This window comes from Mytilus edulis, chromosome 3 (genome assembly GCF_963676685.1).
Source record: "Mytilus edulis chromosome 3, xbMytEdul2.2, whole genome shotgun sequence".
Classification (NCBI taxonomy): domain Eukaryota; kingdom Metazoa; phylum Mollusca; class Bivalvia; order Mytilida; family Mytilidae; genus Mytilus; species Mytilus edulis.
In genome coordinates this window covers 85830646-85845802 of record NC_092346.1, presented here as the reverse complement: position 1 = coordinate 85845802, position 15157 = coordinate 85830646, and the positions used below count along the sequence as shown (strand labels likewise).

The 15157-nt window shown below is 31.8% G+C and overlaps 1 protein-coding gene across 2 annotated transcripts in view; it reads right to left on the bottom strand.

Annotated features, from left to right (window-relative positions):
• Nucleotides 1–8789: 8789 nt before the first annotated feature.
• Nucleotides 8790–15157, bottom strand: part of LOC139514603 (cytosolic phospholipase A2-like) — a 104608-nt gene continuing 98240 nt past the window's right edge. For both annotated transcript variants that reach the window (XM_071304015.1, XM_071304018.1), the window contains 3 exons: nucleotides 13078–13247; nucleotides 11211–11397; nucleotides 8790–10398 (listed from right to left, as the gene is read on the bottom strand). In XM_071304015.1, the coding sequence (XP_071160116.1) occupies nucleotides 10148–10398; nucleotides 11211–11397; nucleotides 13078–13247 (608 nt within the window). In that variant the 3' untranslated portion in view covers nucleotides 8790–10147. The remainder of the gene's footprint in view (nucleotides 10399–11210; nucleotides 11398–13077; nucleotides 13248–15157) is intronic.

The window sequence follows — 15157 nt, the reverse complement described above, 5'->3', positions numbered from 1 at the left end:
CAGATAGAATGTATAGAACAAATTTTACACCTAATTAAACATTATCTTCTTTTATGTGGTTATGATGTTTACACTAATTCGAGATTTATGAGAGAATGGAATACCATAGGGACAATCTGAGACATCCTTTTGAAGCCCATGATGTGTTGATTAAGATTTCGTCAAAATTTTCTGTACAGTTAAAGAGATGATAGAGCTAAATTCACTTAAGTGAACTTACCCAGATTTTGCCACTATTAACATAATAATTGATTACATAATAATTGCATAATACAAATATTGCATTCATTTAAAAGATTAATCTTTTATCTATCTATGTATACCTCTTTATTATTTTCTATGAATTTATAAGAAAGTTAAAGAAGTTCAAAGGTTAGTGATTGGAAGTAAAAAAATCTTTGTATTGTGCTACCGTAACCTGGTTGAATAATTTTCAACTTGCAGGCTAGTTTATGGGTAAATGGGATTATGAAATATCAAAACGTTTACTTTGTAGGTCAACTTTTAGTTCCAAATAACTCCTTTTCATCATTCTTGCCGTCGTTTAAATTTTACCTTTAGGCACTTACACGTGTCTCTCTTATATGCCATATAAACCTGAAAACATATCATCAACACCTTTCACAAACTGTCGTCCAAGTTTTAAAAAGATACTAGTCGATTAACAGCCTGTCAGTAATTATTACTATTATATTTATGTCATGAGTTTCAGAGGAATTCAAGTAAAACATAAACCTATGATAAAAATTTCAGAACCATTGATTTATTTTGATTGAGATCATTAATTATGTGTATTTAAGATGTAGTTCTATAACGATGTGTTTCCGTCATTTACGATGTGTGTCTAATTTTTTTGATTTGTTAACGTGCAATTCCGCAGTCACAAGTAATTATGCACTTTGGCCATGTTGGCTTCGATAAACCTCTAAAACACAATACCACCTTCATTTTTATGAATCTCAAATTAGAAATTAAATTAAACAATACTTATTAATATAGGTCATTTATGAATAGAACTTTCATCCTTGATCATTTAGTATAAAAGCTATCATTTACATCCTTTGTGTGTCCGGATTTACAAGTAAATAAGGATATATGTACTTCAAATCATAGAGCTTCCGACTTGAACCACTGGTACAAGTAATAATACTTAAGTACTGTTAGTAAATTTCAATTTAGTTACAACCAACATTTCCATTCATTTATCTTTAACTGGACTTTGCACAATAACACTCAAGTAACCCTATTATTTTATGCAAAGATGAGAAAAAGATTTGTACGACTTGTTTTATAAGATTGATAAAACAGGGACGAAAGATACCAAAGGGACAGTCAAACTCATAAATCTAAAACAAACTGACAACGCCATGGCTAAAAATGAAAAAGACAAACAAACAACAGCACACACGACACAACATAAAAAACTAAAGAATAAATAACACGAACCCCACCAAAAAACTAGGGGTGATCTCAGGTGCTCCGGAAGGGTAAGCAGATCCTGCTCCACATGCGGCACCCGTCGTGTTGCTTATGTGATAACAAATCCGGTAAATAGTCTAATTCGGTAGGTCTGCATCACAGTCAAAGTTTCCATTTGTCTGCACCGGGTCGGAGAGATTACTAAAACAGACTTCAAAGTAGACATTTGAATCTCAAATCATGATAACGTTTACTCAAAATTTAATGTTTTCACGGCTCATTACTGATATAGTCATTTATAGTGATAAATCCTCAATCGTTCCGGATCGGTGTAGTACTTGTAAAGATTATGACGATTAAAATTAATGTTTGCGATAGTTTGAAACCATTGACCTGAAATATTACTTAATTAATTAGGGCCCCGTCAAAGGTGGGTCGCCCTATAGTGATCAGTCCGTCCGTCCGTCCGTAACACTTTGTGTCCGCTCCATATCTAGAGAACCATTATGATTTCATACTTTATACTTTACATGTTTATTAACCACCACCAGAGGGCGTGTCATGATGTATGTACAACTTCCTAGGTCAAAGGTCAAGGTAAAAAAACTTTGGTTTCAGTTGACAACCCTGTGTCCTGTGGTGAAGATCGTGTCCGCTCTATATCTTGAGAACCGTTATTATTTCAAAGTTTATACTTGACATGTGTATGAACCAACACCAGAGGGTGTGTCATAATTTATGAACGACTGCCTAGGGCAAAGTTCAAGGTCAAAAACTTTGGTTTCAGTTGACAACCCCATGTCCTATGGTAAAGATTGTGTCCGCTATATATCTTGAGAACCGTTATCATTTTAAAGTTTATACCTGAAATGTTTATAAACCAATATCAGAGGGTATGTCATAATTAATGTACAACTTCCTAGGTCAAAAGTCAAGGTCAAAAACTTTGGTTTCAGTTGACAACCCCATGTCCTATGGTAAAGATCGTGTCCGCTCTATATCTTGAGAACCTTTATCATTTCAAAGTTTATACGTGACATGTATATAAACCAACACCAAAGGGTGTGTCATAATTTATGTGCAACTTCCTAGGTCAAAGGTCAAGGTCAAAAACTTTGGTTTCAGTTGACAACCCCATGTCCTATGGTAAAGATCGTGTCCGCTCTATATCTTGAGAACCGTCATCATTTCAAAGTTTATACTTGACATGTTTATAAACCAACACCAAAGGGTGTGTCATAATTTATTTACAACTTCCTAGGTCAAAGGTCAAGGTCAAAAACTTTGATTTCAGTTGACAAACCCATGTCCTATGGTAAAGATACAATTTTTTAATGCACATTATTCACAGCGGGGCCCACAGAGATGGCTCCCATCTCAATGATATCTAGTTTGACTTGACTGGGAGGAGTTTACCAGGTTTACTCATTATAGACCAGTCCATCTATAGACAGTTGTATTGAGATAAACTTATTAATGATAGTTATGGTCATTGATCCGGTTAAAATATGTAGCCTTTATATGTGTATTCACAAAATAGATAATGAGACACAGCCGTTGAATTCTTGTAAAGATGAGTTTGAAAGCAAGTAAAAATTATCCCATTTTGGAATTTGTGGACATGAACGACATCAATTGCAAAATCTGCATATGTCGATATTCTTTCATGTTTAGATGGCATTGCTAGGTGATAAGAAATCAGTAATGATAATAACGGCGATCATCCTTATTACATACATGTTCAAATAGACTATACATGTGCAAATTAAAACGTAAGCTCCGCCCGATCAGTTGAAAATACATTGGTAATACAAACATCCCAATAACGATTACTAATGTTTCTGCACTAGATGTACTTTTTTACAGTTCGGATTTCTCTTGAACTGAATTTTAATGTGCGTTTTGTTATGCGTTTACTTTACTACATTGGTTAGAGGTATAGGGGGAGGGTTGAGATCTCACAAACATGTTTAACCCCGCCGCATTTATGCGCCTGTCCCAAGTCAGGAGCCTCTGGCCTTTGTTAGTCTTGTATTATTTTAATTTTAGTTTCTTGTGTACAATTTGGAAATTAGTATGGCGTTCATTATCACTGGACTAGTATATATTTGTTTATGGGCCAGCTGAGGGACGCCTCCGGGTGCGGGAATTTCTCGCTACATTGAAGACCTGTTGGTGACCCTCTGCTGTTGTTTTTTTATTTGGTCGGGTTGTTGTCTCTTTGACACATTCCCCATTTCCATTCTCAATTTTATTTTCAACAGTTTATGTATATTTGGTGATGGTCCAATGTATATTCAATCATGATAAAATGACAGATTAATTACTCCTTTGTTTTAATTGTGATTGTCATGTCACTGGTAAGTCTTGTGTGGACAAGGCGCGTTTTTGGCGTTTTGAATTTTAAACCTGATGCCTTTTGTTATGTATTATTCATGTGTTTCTTTGCCTAATACGTTCTCCTATGTATTTGCATTGTAGTCCTGTAATATTATAAAATTGAGAATGGAAATTGGGAATGTGCCAAAGAGACAACAACCCGACCATAAAAAAACAACAGCAGAAGGTCACCAACAGATCTTCAATGTATCGAGAAATTCCCGCACCCGGAGGCGTCCTTCAGCTGGCCCCTAAACAAATATATAGTAGTTCAGTGATAATGAACGCCATACTAATTTCCAAATTGTACACAAGAAACTAAAATAAAAAAATACAAGACTAACAAAGGCCAGAGGCTCCTGACTTGGGACAGGCGCAAAAATGCAAAAAATGGGGGTTAAACATGTTTGTGAGATCACAACCCTCCCCTATACCTCTAGCCAATGTAGAAAAGTAAACGCATTACAATTACAAAATTCAGTTCAAGAGAAGTCCGAGTCTGATGTCAGAAGATGTAACCAAAGCAAATAAACAAAATGACAATAATACATAAATAACTACTAGCAGTTAACTGACATGCCAGCTCCAGACTTCAATTAAATTGACTGAAATATTATGATTTCATCATATGAACATCAGTCACAATCCTTCCCTTTAGGGGTTTAATATCATACCATCATAGCATATATGAGAAAAACATAACCCGTGTCATGCCAACAACTGGTTTTTTTAATAAATGTGTTTAGTTCCGATGCAAAGACCCTATAAGTGAATTAATATTAACGCCAAAATATGCAACCTTTAATGACCTGACAACAGTATCGTAACTATATCCCTTCTAAATAAGTCTATTCAAAGGTTTTGTTAGTTTTTGAGGTGAATACTGACACCTTTGTGCTTTATAAAGAATATTTCCATAAAAAATTGGATGTGAAATACCTGAACGTATAAGAAGTCTTCATGTTGAGCTATATTTACGAATGATGTCCTATTACCGATGATAAAATTTAGTAAATGTTTTGACTAGTTTGTGATATCGAAAACCCTGGTGTAAAATTTTTTCAGTAATACATAATTTTCTCTCGTTAAAATCTAAAACATTGTTACATACACGAACGAATCGTACAAGTTGAGATACATAAACACCGTAAGATGGTGACAAGGGAACATCACCATTTTAAAATGGATAATTAACGATAGGAAATGAAAAATCATCTCTTTTATCATACATTTTAGTATTCAGCTTTCCGTTAGTGATATAGATATCAAAATCGAGGAAAGGGCAGTGGTCATTGTTAGTATTAGCTTTATTTAAAGTAAGTTCAACAGGATAAATTTCTTTAATATACATACTGAAGTCGTCATTATTGAGAGCCAAAATATCATCCAAATATCTAAAAGTATTATTAAATTTGTTTATCAGATGTTGTTTCGATGGGTCTTTGCTAATTGTTTTCATAAATTGTAACTCATAGCAATACAAAAACAGGTCCGCAATAAGTGGTGCACAGTTAGTCCCCATTGGAATTCCGATAATCTGACGATATACGGAATACCCAAAGCGAACAAAAATGTTATCTAGTAAAAATTCAAGTGCATATATAGTATCAAAACATGTCCAATTGACATAGTTTTTTTGTTTATTGCTACTAAAAAATGACCTAAAAGAGTTTGAACATATATACTGGCATTCTGACTTTTTAAATGCCCATTTAATTAGGTGTGTGAATTTTTTCTTAATAAATGTGAGGCAATGTGGTATACAGGGTACAAAAATCAAAACTTTGAACAGATTCAAAATCACCAATATAAGCATGCAATTTATCAAGTACTTCCAACGAGTTCTTGACACTCCAAAAGTATGTTGTCATTCTAATGTTATATTTAGCATTGCCATTACAGTATGAGGTTTGACATGCCACAAAACCAGATTCAACCCACCATTTTTTTCTTTAAAAATGTCCTGTACCAAGTCAGGAAAATGGCCATTGTTATATCATAGTTCATTTCTGTATGTGTAACATTTTTCGTTGTGTTTCCGTTGTGTTGTTTGTTTTCTCTTATATTTTAGTGTGAATTCACATTACTATAAGACGTGTCACGGTACTTTTCTATCCCAAATTCATGTATTTGGTTTTGATGTTATATTTTTTATTCTCATCGGATTTTGTCTAATGCTTAGTCCGTTTCTGTGTGTGTTACATTTTAATGTTGTGTCGTTGTTCTCCTCTTATATTTAATGCGTTTCCCTCAGTTTTGGTTTGTTACTCCGATTGTTTTTTTGTCAATAGATTTATTAGTTTTGAACAGCGGTATACTACTGTTGCCTTTATTTAGTTTGACAACATAATTTTGATATTTGTTTATTTAAATATTCATTAATGCAAATGTGAAAATGTTGGAAATATCAATAGTTTTAGCTTACCTTATTCAGTACTGAAGAAATACACATTCAACGGTTTGTTCAGGTCAGGAATATGACAGTTCTAGTTCATTCGTTTTTGATGTGTTTTGTTATTTGATTTTGCCATGTGATTATGGACTTTCCAATTAGATTTTCCTCTAAGTTCATTATTTTTGTGATTTTACTTTTTATTCTATATTCTCGAAAAAGAACAATGGTACAAACTACTTTGATGAATCACACGTTTAACTTTTTTCGGCAAAGTTGATGAATGGAAGAGGCTCAAGAATGTAAATTTGGAGGCTCAAATATACATATAATAAAGATATAAAAAAAGTACTGATGAAATTCACATTTCTAACATTCTATTTTATATTCTTGGAAAGAAGCAATAATGCAAACAAAATTGATGAATCACACGTTTAAATGTTTTCTACGAAGTAGATGAATTGAAGAAGCTCAATAATGTAAATTTGGAGGATCAAATATCAAGACATTTATATGATACCACAATATCTGCTTTTTTCTATGTATACATATATAGATGATACAATGACTTGACACTGAAATCTTGAGTAAATGTAATCGAAGATTGAGATTGAAATAAACAATTCAAAATAAAATGAATTTGTATATAAAATATGTCAAGCTTTAATTGTTTAAGTCGGTACGAGTTAACAAAAGTTGTGAATAAATTTAACCAAAACTATATGTGTTCTGCCTTTGATCTCAAATTCGCTATCTAAATAGACACAAAGATTGATTTATATTATAAATGAGTAACTGATACCTTACAGGGACCTGCATTTGTGGAGGTATATAACCATTTTATTTAGATATCGCCCATCTCTTTCGTATAAAAAGTAAAATCACAAAAATACTGAAATCCGAGGAAAATTAAAAAATAGAAGTCCTTCATCAAATAGCAAAATCAAATGATAAAACACATCAAACGAATGGACAACAACTGTCATATTCCTGACTTGGTACTGGCATTTCAAATGTAGAAAATGGTGGATTGAATCAGTTTTCCCAAACGCTACAAATGTTAAATTATTCACTAGGCTGAATAACTTATCAAGTGTGTTACACAAAAGAGCTTTGTTGAGAATGTAATTTATATCGGGTTGTTTTACATAAATGATATTTTACCATTCTTTTCACTCAATAAATTTTATTTGAGAAAACTAAAAACTATTATCTAAATGAGAAGTGTTCGTATTATCAAATATTGACCATTCAGTACCTGTAAATATATATCAAATATACTGGAACTAAAATGAAGAACGTCAGACGAAAGTTTTTCCTACTCATCAGAGGAGCTCTTGTCAAATACCTAACTAGTTTCAAGGGCATATGATAACTTTAAGGGTTTCAACTGTTTCAATTTCGTATTGTGCGCGTCTTTGAAATCACATAGCAGAATAATTAGTAAGTTAAATGTGATAATTTTTGCAAACGTATTGCATACTTTTGACGAAAAAAGGCGACATATATTGTTTTCAATCTGAGCGGAAAAAGAATTGTTAGAAGCGTTGACATTTGGAAGATAAAAATGTTCCATGCAGCTGCTCAGCCCATATCAATACTTTTTGCCTTCACTATTAAAAGATACAACAGTCGTAAATAGATTTTTATGATATGAGAAAAATGTATACATGTCTTAAATAAGCTATCCGAAGTCATCCCTGTACAACTGCGACCTTACCTACAAAAAGGCTCTTTATTTAACGCAATTTTAGTTGAACCTCAATGTTTACAATTTGAGACGAAAGGAAAATACTTTTAATGATTTAAAATGTATTTTCGTTTGAGCTGCAGATAGAAGATACGAAACGATCTGAAATGTCCCTTGACTAGCCCCTTGACTAACCGTAGTTTGACGTTCACGTCATGCTAATCTTAACCGAACATGATGTTTTGGGAATATTTTTGCATAATATTAACTTTATGAAATGGTATGATCCATATCGATTAAACTACTAGTTTGATATGCATCAAAGTTTACGCATATTCAATAAATATTGATGATAACAAATATTTTTTATTAGTTTTAACACCTTAATATGCTTATTTTCGAAAATCGTAATATTATAAAAATTGAAAACGAAAGTAGTTTGTACAAAAGTTAAAGTTATGTAATCACAGCTCTTACAGTACATACAAATCAAGTAAACACAAAAGATGATAATTTATTTTTGCACCTATCTAAATGAAATCAGATGCAGAAAACAAGCTTCTGTAGATCATTAAACATTTTGGTCAATAAGATCTTTTTGTGCTGAACAAAAGTTTGTATGGCGTTCAAAATGTTTCGCTAAATATACGATATCGATGGCTCTACAGTGTGAAGCTCGTTGATTCAAACCTTTTCACATAGTAAAATAATTTTAGTCTTAAAAATGCATTTGTATCTTAAATGTAAAAAGTTCAGCGTTTTCATTATTTACTGGACTTTCAAACCGTAGTAAAGCGTAACGCCCGACATATAAGATGGACAAACAAACTGTTACAATATGAACGCATAACTCCATGGAAACAGTTAACATGTTTAGTATTAGATCTATAAAGGATTACAACGCTATACTTTTGAAATCTGTGTTCAGTTTTATTTTCATTTTATTTCCAATTTCTCATATATAATTCTGCGCATTACTGAAAAAAAACCTTTGATCTATATATATATATGATACATAAATATATAAAATAAGGCAACCGATCATTGTTTAAACCTTTTTTTTTAAGATTTCTTATGCTGCTAACTTTTGTTTATATTATTTTCTAACGCTCTTCTCATTCTTGAGTTACGATTTAAAGTTGGTAAATTTGTATACATAATACTATGTTATAGATAATGCATATTTTAAGGTTTTTCTTGTTGTAGTACACCCCAAGGGGTGTCAGATTTGATCAAATAAATGACCGACCGTAGGGAGGTCTTTATTTGGGCAATCCTGACACGCCGAGGTAGTTCTACGACAAGAAAAACCTTTAAATATTCATTTTCTGACTTAAATACCGTCAAAAAGGTATTTTTTTTTTACAAAGATTTGCAAATTTTAGAATTCTATTTTACCGACCATACTTAAGTGGGATATTCCTTTCTAATGTGTTAAGGTTTTAATATGCCTTACGCTCATTTAGAATGTGGAATAAAACTAACTAATTAATCTACATATAAACCTTACATATTATTATCCATACACAATAAAAATGTTACTGTAACTGCATGAAGTAAGACACAAATGAGTTGTTACCAACCAATAACGGTGTATGAAAAATTCAAGACACTTTGTTAGTTATTTATTGTACCAATTTACTTTATGGAAAAAAAGGGGGGGCTATGGTTTTTTTTTCTATTTGCAATGACATTCCTATCGCGGAAAAGTGATTTTATTTTCAACAATTTTAATTGACCCGAATGAAAGGTTCAGAATGATTTTGTGTAGATTAGCAATACGTTTCTGAACAGATAATCAGGATATAATTCTATAACCGTATGAATTTGGTGTATCGTTACCTATCTCGGCAAAATCATATAGTAATTACACAAATCAAGTCAAACGCCTTATTAACGTTAAGCAACCAAAAACTCAATCAATCAATAAATGAATAAAAATATTAATTTGCAGTACATTAATGACAGTCAAGAATCGTCATCATAAGATACTCAAAATTACATATAACCATTGTTGTAGTCAGTTTGCATTACGAAAAAAAACATTTGTCATATAAGTAAAAATGTCCTAAATGAGTAAAAACGTCATAAAATGTTAAATGAATATGTACACACAAAAGACATAAGCAATAGGAAATTATGCAACGAAAAGGAGCATTGCTTAGACAAATAAAAGAAAGAATGTCTAACGAACAGTATAAATGTGAAGAAAAAAAGGCATGAATATAATTATGACAGTTGTCCTATTCTATACAAGTAGAAAAATGTTACACAGGCGACGAAACGTGCCTTTTCCGTTCATGCTTTTGCCGTTTCTGTTTATTTTTTATGCTTTTCTTTATACAGGCCTCTATCTGAACAGTGTTATTCAAAACTATGAATTCTGAAAGCTGTGACAATCTGTCAAAATTCTCCTCACTGTACTGGAAGTTGGTGCAGTGAAATGTTTTCTGATCATCATAAATTGTGAAATTAGCAAACTGACAATTCTCCTTTTCACTTTCACGTCGTTCGACTCCTAAAATCATAAATAATGTATTACACGAATAATTAAAATTACACCTTACGACACATGGCTTGATCAGTTATTTCAAATGTTTGTTTTATTTGATTTGTATGACGATAACGCAGTGTTCACTACTTTGGTACGTTTATATGTCACATGAAACGACTACTATTTACAGTGGAACAGCAATCAGTTTTTACAATTTATTATCTGGATAATTAATTTCTTCCCAGGCGATATTATCATTTATCAACGTCCCGAACTCCAAGGAAAAAAAATGGGAAAATTCAAAAAACCTGACAACATCAAACACTCGACTATATTTCAACCAGTGGAACGAATAGACAACAACTGTTATATTCCTGATTCGGTACAAGGATTTTCTTAAAACAGTTATAGATTAAAACTGGTTTCATAGCTAGCGTAACCTCTTACTTGTATGACAGCTGTAATTATATTTGGTTTCCAAAGATATTCTATCGTGCAATATGCGGGGAAAATTGTCCCAATTTATATATATTCGATTAACAGTAAGCATTATTAAAATAATAAGAATATTTTTGTGAAGCAGCGTACTGTTGTATCTGTGATTACATAAGTCAGCTAATCAGAGTTATAAAAACATTTTATTTTCAAAAGGAAAATGTTAAAAAAAAATATACAACATATGCTTTGAAAATAGAATTATCGATCAAAAGTGGAGTTTTTTTATCCGTTTTTATTAGTTTTAAGTATATTGTTAGACTAAAGAACATTAACATAAGAAGCATTTTGTTGCAATGATAGTAATGTTTTTGGTACGTTGCTATTATATACGTGCTTACCTGGTTTTTTAAAAAGTCGGAAGTCTTTATTCACTAATACAAAGTGCATGATAATAGGACATTCGGGATCATTTTCATCTTCAAAAACGTACAGTTCTTGCACATCTTTGCCTTCGTACATGTCAATGTTGATTTTTGGAAATTTGATGTCATGTTTTCTTGCCCAATCCTCTGCTGTTAGTATTGTCTAAAATTTTAAAACACAATTTTCAGCATTAGATTAATATTGAAAATATTTTAGCATAAACGTATTTACCAATTTTGAAATAGGAAGTGTGATTAATGTGCATTTATAATTTTTTCAAATACTTTACTAATTTTGACATTTTAATCGGTAATTTCTGCAAAAACAACCAAATAGATTAGGATTTCATATGAAAACGTTCCAGAGAAGAAATGACATAAAAACATTTAACAAAAATACACATATAAGAATAAGCAATTTGAATTTTTATAAGAAACGAAGTTGCAATGGTTGGTTGTATGCTCAATGTTGAATTTGGAAATCTTATTACTACGTATTGCAAACACATGCCAAGATGGTTTTTATATTCCAATTTCAAAATATATATAGATTATACTGGTTACAAGAGCGCAATTATTTGTTTACATTTTACCGGCAAGTTTTTTACCCAAAGATGGTATTCAGAATAGAATCCTATACGGCTTCTGATTGGTTGATACAGGATTGAAATTACATTTAATCAAAAGCTTATCCAATTAGGTTTAAAAATTGCCGAAAATCATATTCACATTCTACGAAGTATAGAAAATATCTTCCATTTCTGCACGTCGGACCCATTACAAATATGCCTTTTTCATTAAGCGAAAAAAGTAGACGATCTTTTTCAACTGCATTTTAAGTCAATTTGAGCCGCATGACCCTATATATTTTTTTAGTTGTAATGCAACACTGGCATTTCTGGTAACAGAAACTGCTACCCGTTTTTCCTTAGTTTGTGTAGTCTTCGAGAAAAAAAGTACGGAACACTAGTGGTACCCTATGGAAAATGAATTACGAATAATTGCGCTCTTGTAACCTACTACTGTATTGAGTGTAATGCGGTATTTGTCCACTCAAGATAGTTAAACTTTCAAATTTACATGGTAGTATTTAAATATCTAAAATCAAACTGTCGAGATTGGATAAATATCGTATTGCACAAGATTTGATGGTAGAATTTGTTTCTCTAGAATGATTTTATACGATATGCAGACAAATTCAATCTTCCTTCTAATCTGCAAAAAGATGTGTTCTTTCAATGTGACGTCATCAGGCATGGTCGCTTTTCTCCATGACGTCACAATCGGAAATGCATAAGAAAGCAAGAAAATTTGACGTCATGATCGAATTTTGACCAATGAAGAACTTCGATTTAACGAACAACACGCGCGAAGTATTATAAAAATATATAAGCATATTAACATAGTAAAGTCATTTAAGGATGTTTGCTGCTCAGTTTCAAAATAAATAACTTTCCATAAAACAAGTATATATTTATAGAGGATTAATTGAGGAATCAAAAAAGCAAAACAAATATAGGGGTCAATGTGCTTGTTTTCGAGGTATTAGCCATTGGAATTTTGGCGGGGAAATGTTCTCTCTTGATTTTTCATAGCTTTATCATTGACCAGTTAAAGTTCTCAAAAACTATTAAAAAATAAATAAAAAATATATAAGACTTAAGAAATGGCTTATAATTATACATGCAAAAGATTTATAAAAAGAAAAATGGGTGTCTGTGGGCAAAATTTTTTAAGGCATTCAAATGGATAAATCCAGAGGATTTCGAAAATCTGACAAAAACTCCAAAACGTGACAAGCAAACATCCTTAATATATTTTTTCATGAGTCAAATACTATTACCTTGAAAGGTTCATTGGAATCTTTTTTTCGGTCTGTAAAATCGAATGACAGGATGAGGTCTACGTCCCTACCGGGTTGGAAGAGAAGTGGATACGGAGAGTTAAACGCTAATCCAGCATCGATCAAACATAACTTCTCAAGGTCATTCTTCATTAGGTTCTTAGGCGAAGCTGAGAAAATGATAACTTATCTGAATAAACCTGTTTTATCATATGCCATATAATCTTTTAACATAGTAAATAAAAATGTATATATAAACGCATGAAGTCTTATGTCCGATTTATCTTCATTTCACTTCAAATCTCATTTATTTTAACAACGTTCGGTATCTTTGTATTTCAGAGCCTGTGATTATGAAAATGCATGTTGATTGAGATCCCTGAGATTGACTCGGACAGTTGTTGCAGATTGTTGTTGAATGTTGATAGTAGATATTGTTTTATCCTTTAAAATGATAATATCACAACAAGTCGTAGCTGATGAAAATAAACAAATGTTTCATTTGAAAGTTTTGTCGCAAGATAGTTTCAATTGTATGAAGTTTACGATATAGAATTATGACATTGATTTAGAAGAGAGTAACACTCATAGATCGAAACTGTGCTGTCATTACAACAATAATGACGAGTATAATTTTTCAATCGCAATCGTTGAGTGTACTTCAGTGAGTTGTCTCTTGCAATTTTACCTATATTCCATGCCTTCAAATTAAAAATAAGTAGGTAAGAGTAATAATTGTTATTAATTTCATTTCGTGTCATAATCTAAAATGAAGTTTGCGTCAAATTAAAAATACATCGTACACTAAATTTAAACATTGAAACTATGTTAATCTCATAAACACTCATCGCTGATCATGAAACGAGCAGATAGTTATTGGTTAGATCATTCACTCAATGGGCAAACACCTTGTGCTGTATTTAAAAATTAAATGCTTCTTTTTGTAACCTTATTGGGGTGTAAAAGCGTAAACCGAAGTACATTTTGTATGAAGCGCGGAAGTGCTTCATTCTAAAAATGTGCGCACGGTCAACGCTTTTACAACCCTATGAAGTTACAAAAAGAAGCATTCAATACTTATAATTACAGTTATTAGCTAGGATCATGAAAACAAGATTTTTATGAAGTTTTTTATTCAATTTACCTTTGCACTCTATTGTGGGACCTCGTGTCATCATGATTTGATATATTTTATTGAGTAATGCAGTTGAGTAAGGAATAACGCGATAGTTCATGTTAGCCAATCATAATAACGTATTATAATGAAACATACATCTGGTCCGAGTACACAGTTATTTTGTAGTGCATTTCTTTTAGACAATAAATGAAAATAAAAAAAAACCCACCTGCGCTTTCTCAATAATATTTTTACAGTGTGTTGTACTACTTTTGGGACAAATTATATCAAAATTATAGAAAACTTCATCAGCTCTAACTCAAAATATGGACAATCTTATGTTAAGGGGGTCTTGAAATCTTTTGACAGCTTCCGAAGTGCTAATTTTTGACCTTTTTCAGCTGGACCTAATCACTACTTTACATTAATATTTATGACCCAACTTTTTTTACAGTGTCATTTCACCCCCCAAACTTGCTATATGAGGCATAAAACATGGAGAAATAAATTTGGAAGGGGTATATAACAAAAATTGGCAAGTAACACACTGTCCACACTAAGGACTATATTCGTGGACAACGAAAATCAAAGGACGATAACTGTGTACTCGGACCTAATAGGATAGAAAAAAGTTGACCAATCTTAATAAAACTTGGTATGACTAAAGCTTAATATATTACAAGACTGCTTACAAAGTTTCATAGCAATAGGATATATATTATAGACAATATGATTAATTCTATATTCAACTTTGCGTGTTAAAATTTAGACGTTTAAAATTGAGAAATTTCAACTATCAACATTTGGGGCTTATAAAATTTAAATATTGCAAAAAAATACTTTTAAAATGCCTTAATATATAATATATCATGTATTTTAAAGCAATAGAGTACTCATTTGTTATATCAGACTTAGCATAATTTTCAAAAGTCAAATTTATATGAGCCTGTGCCTAAAAATGGA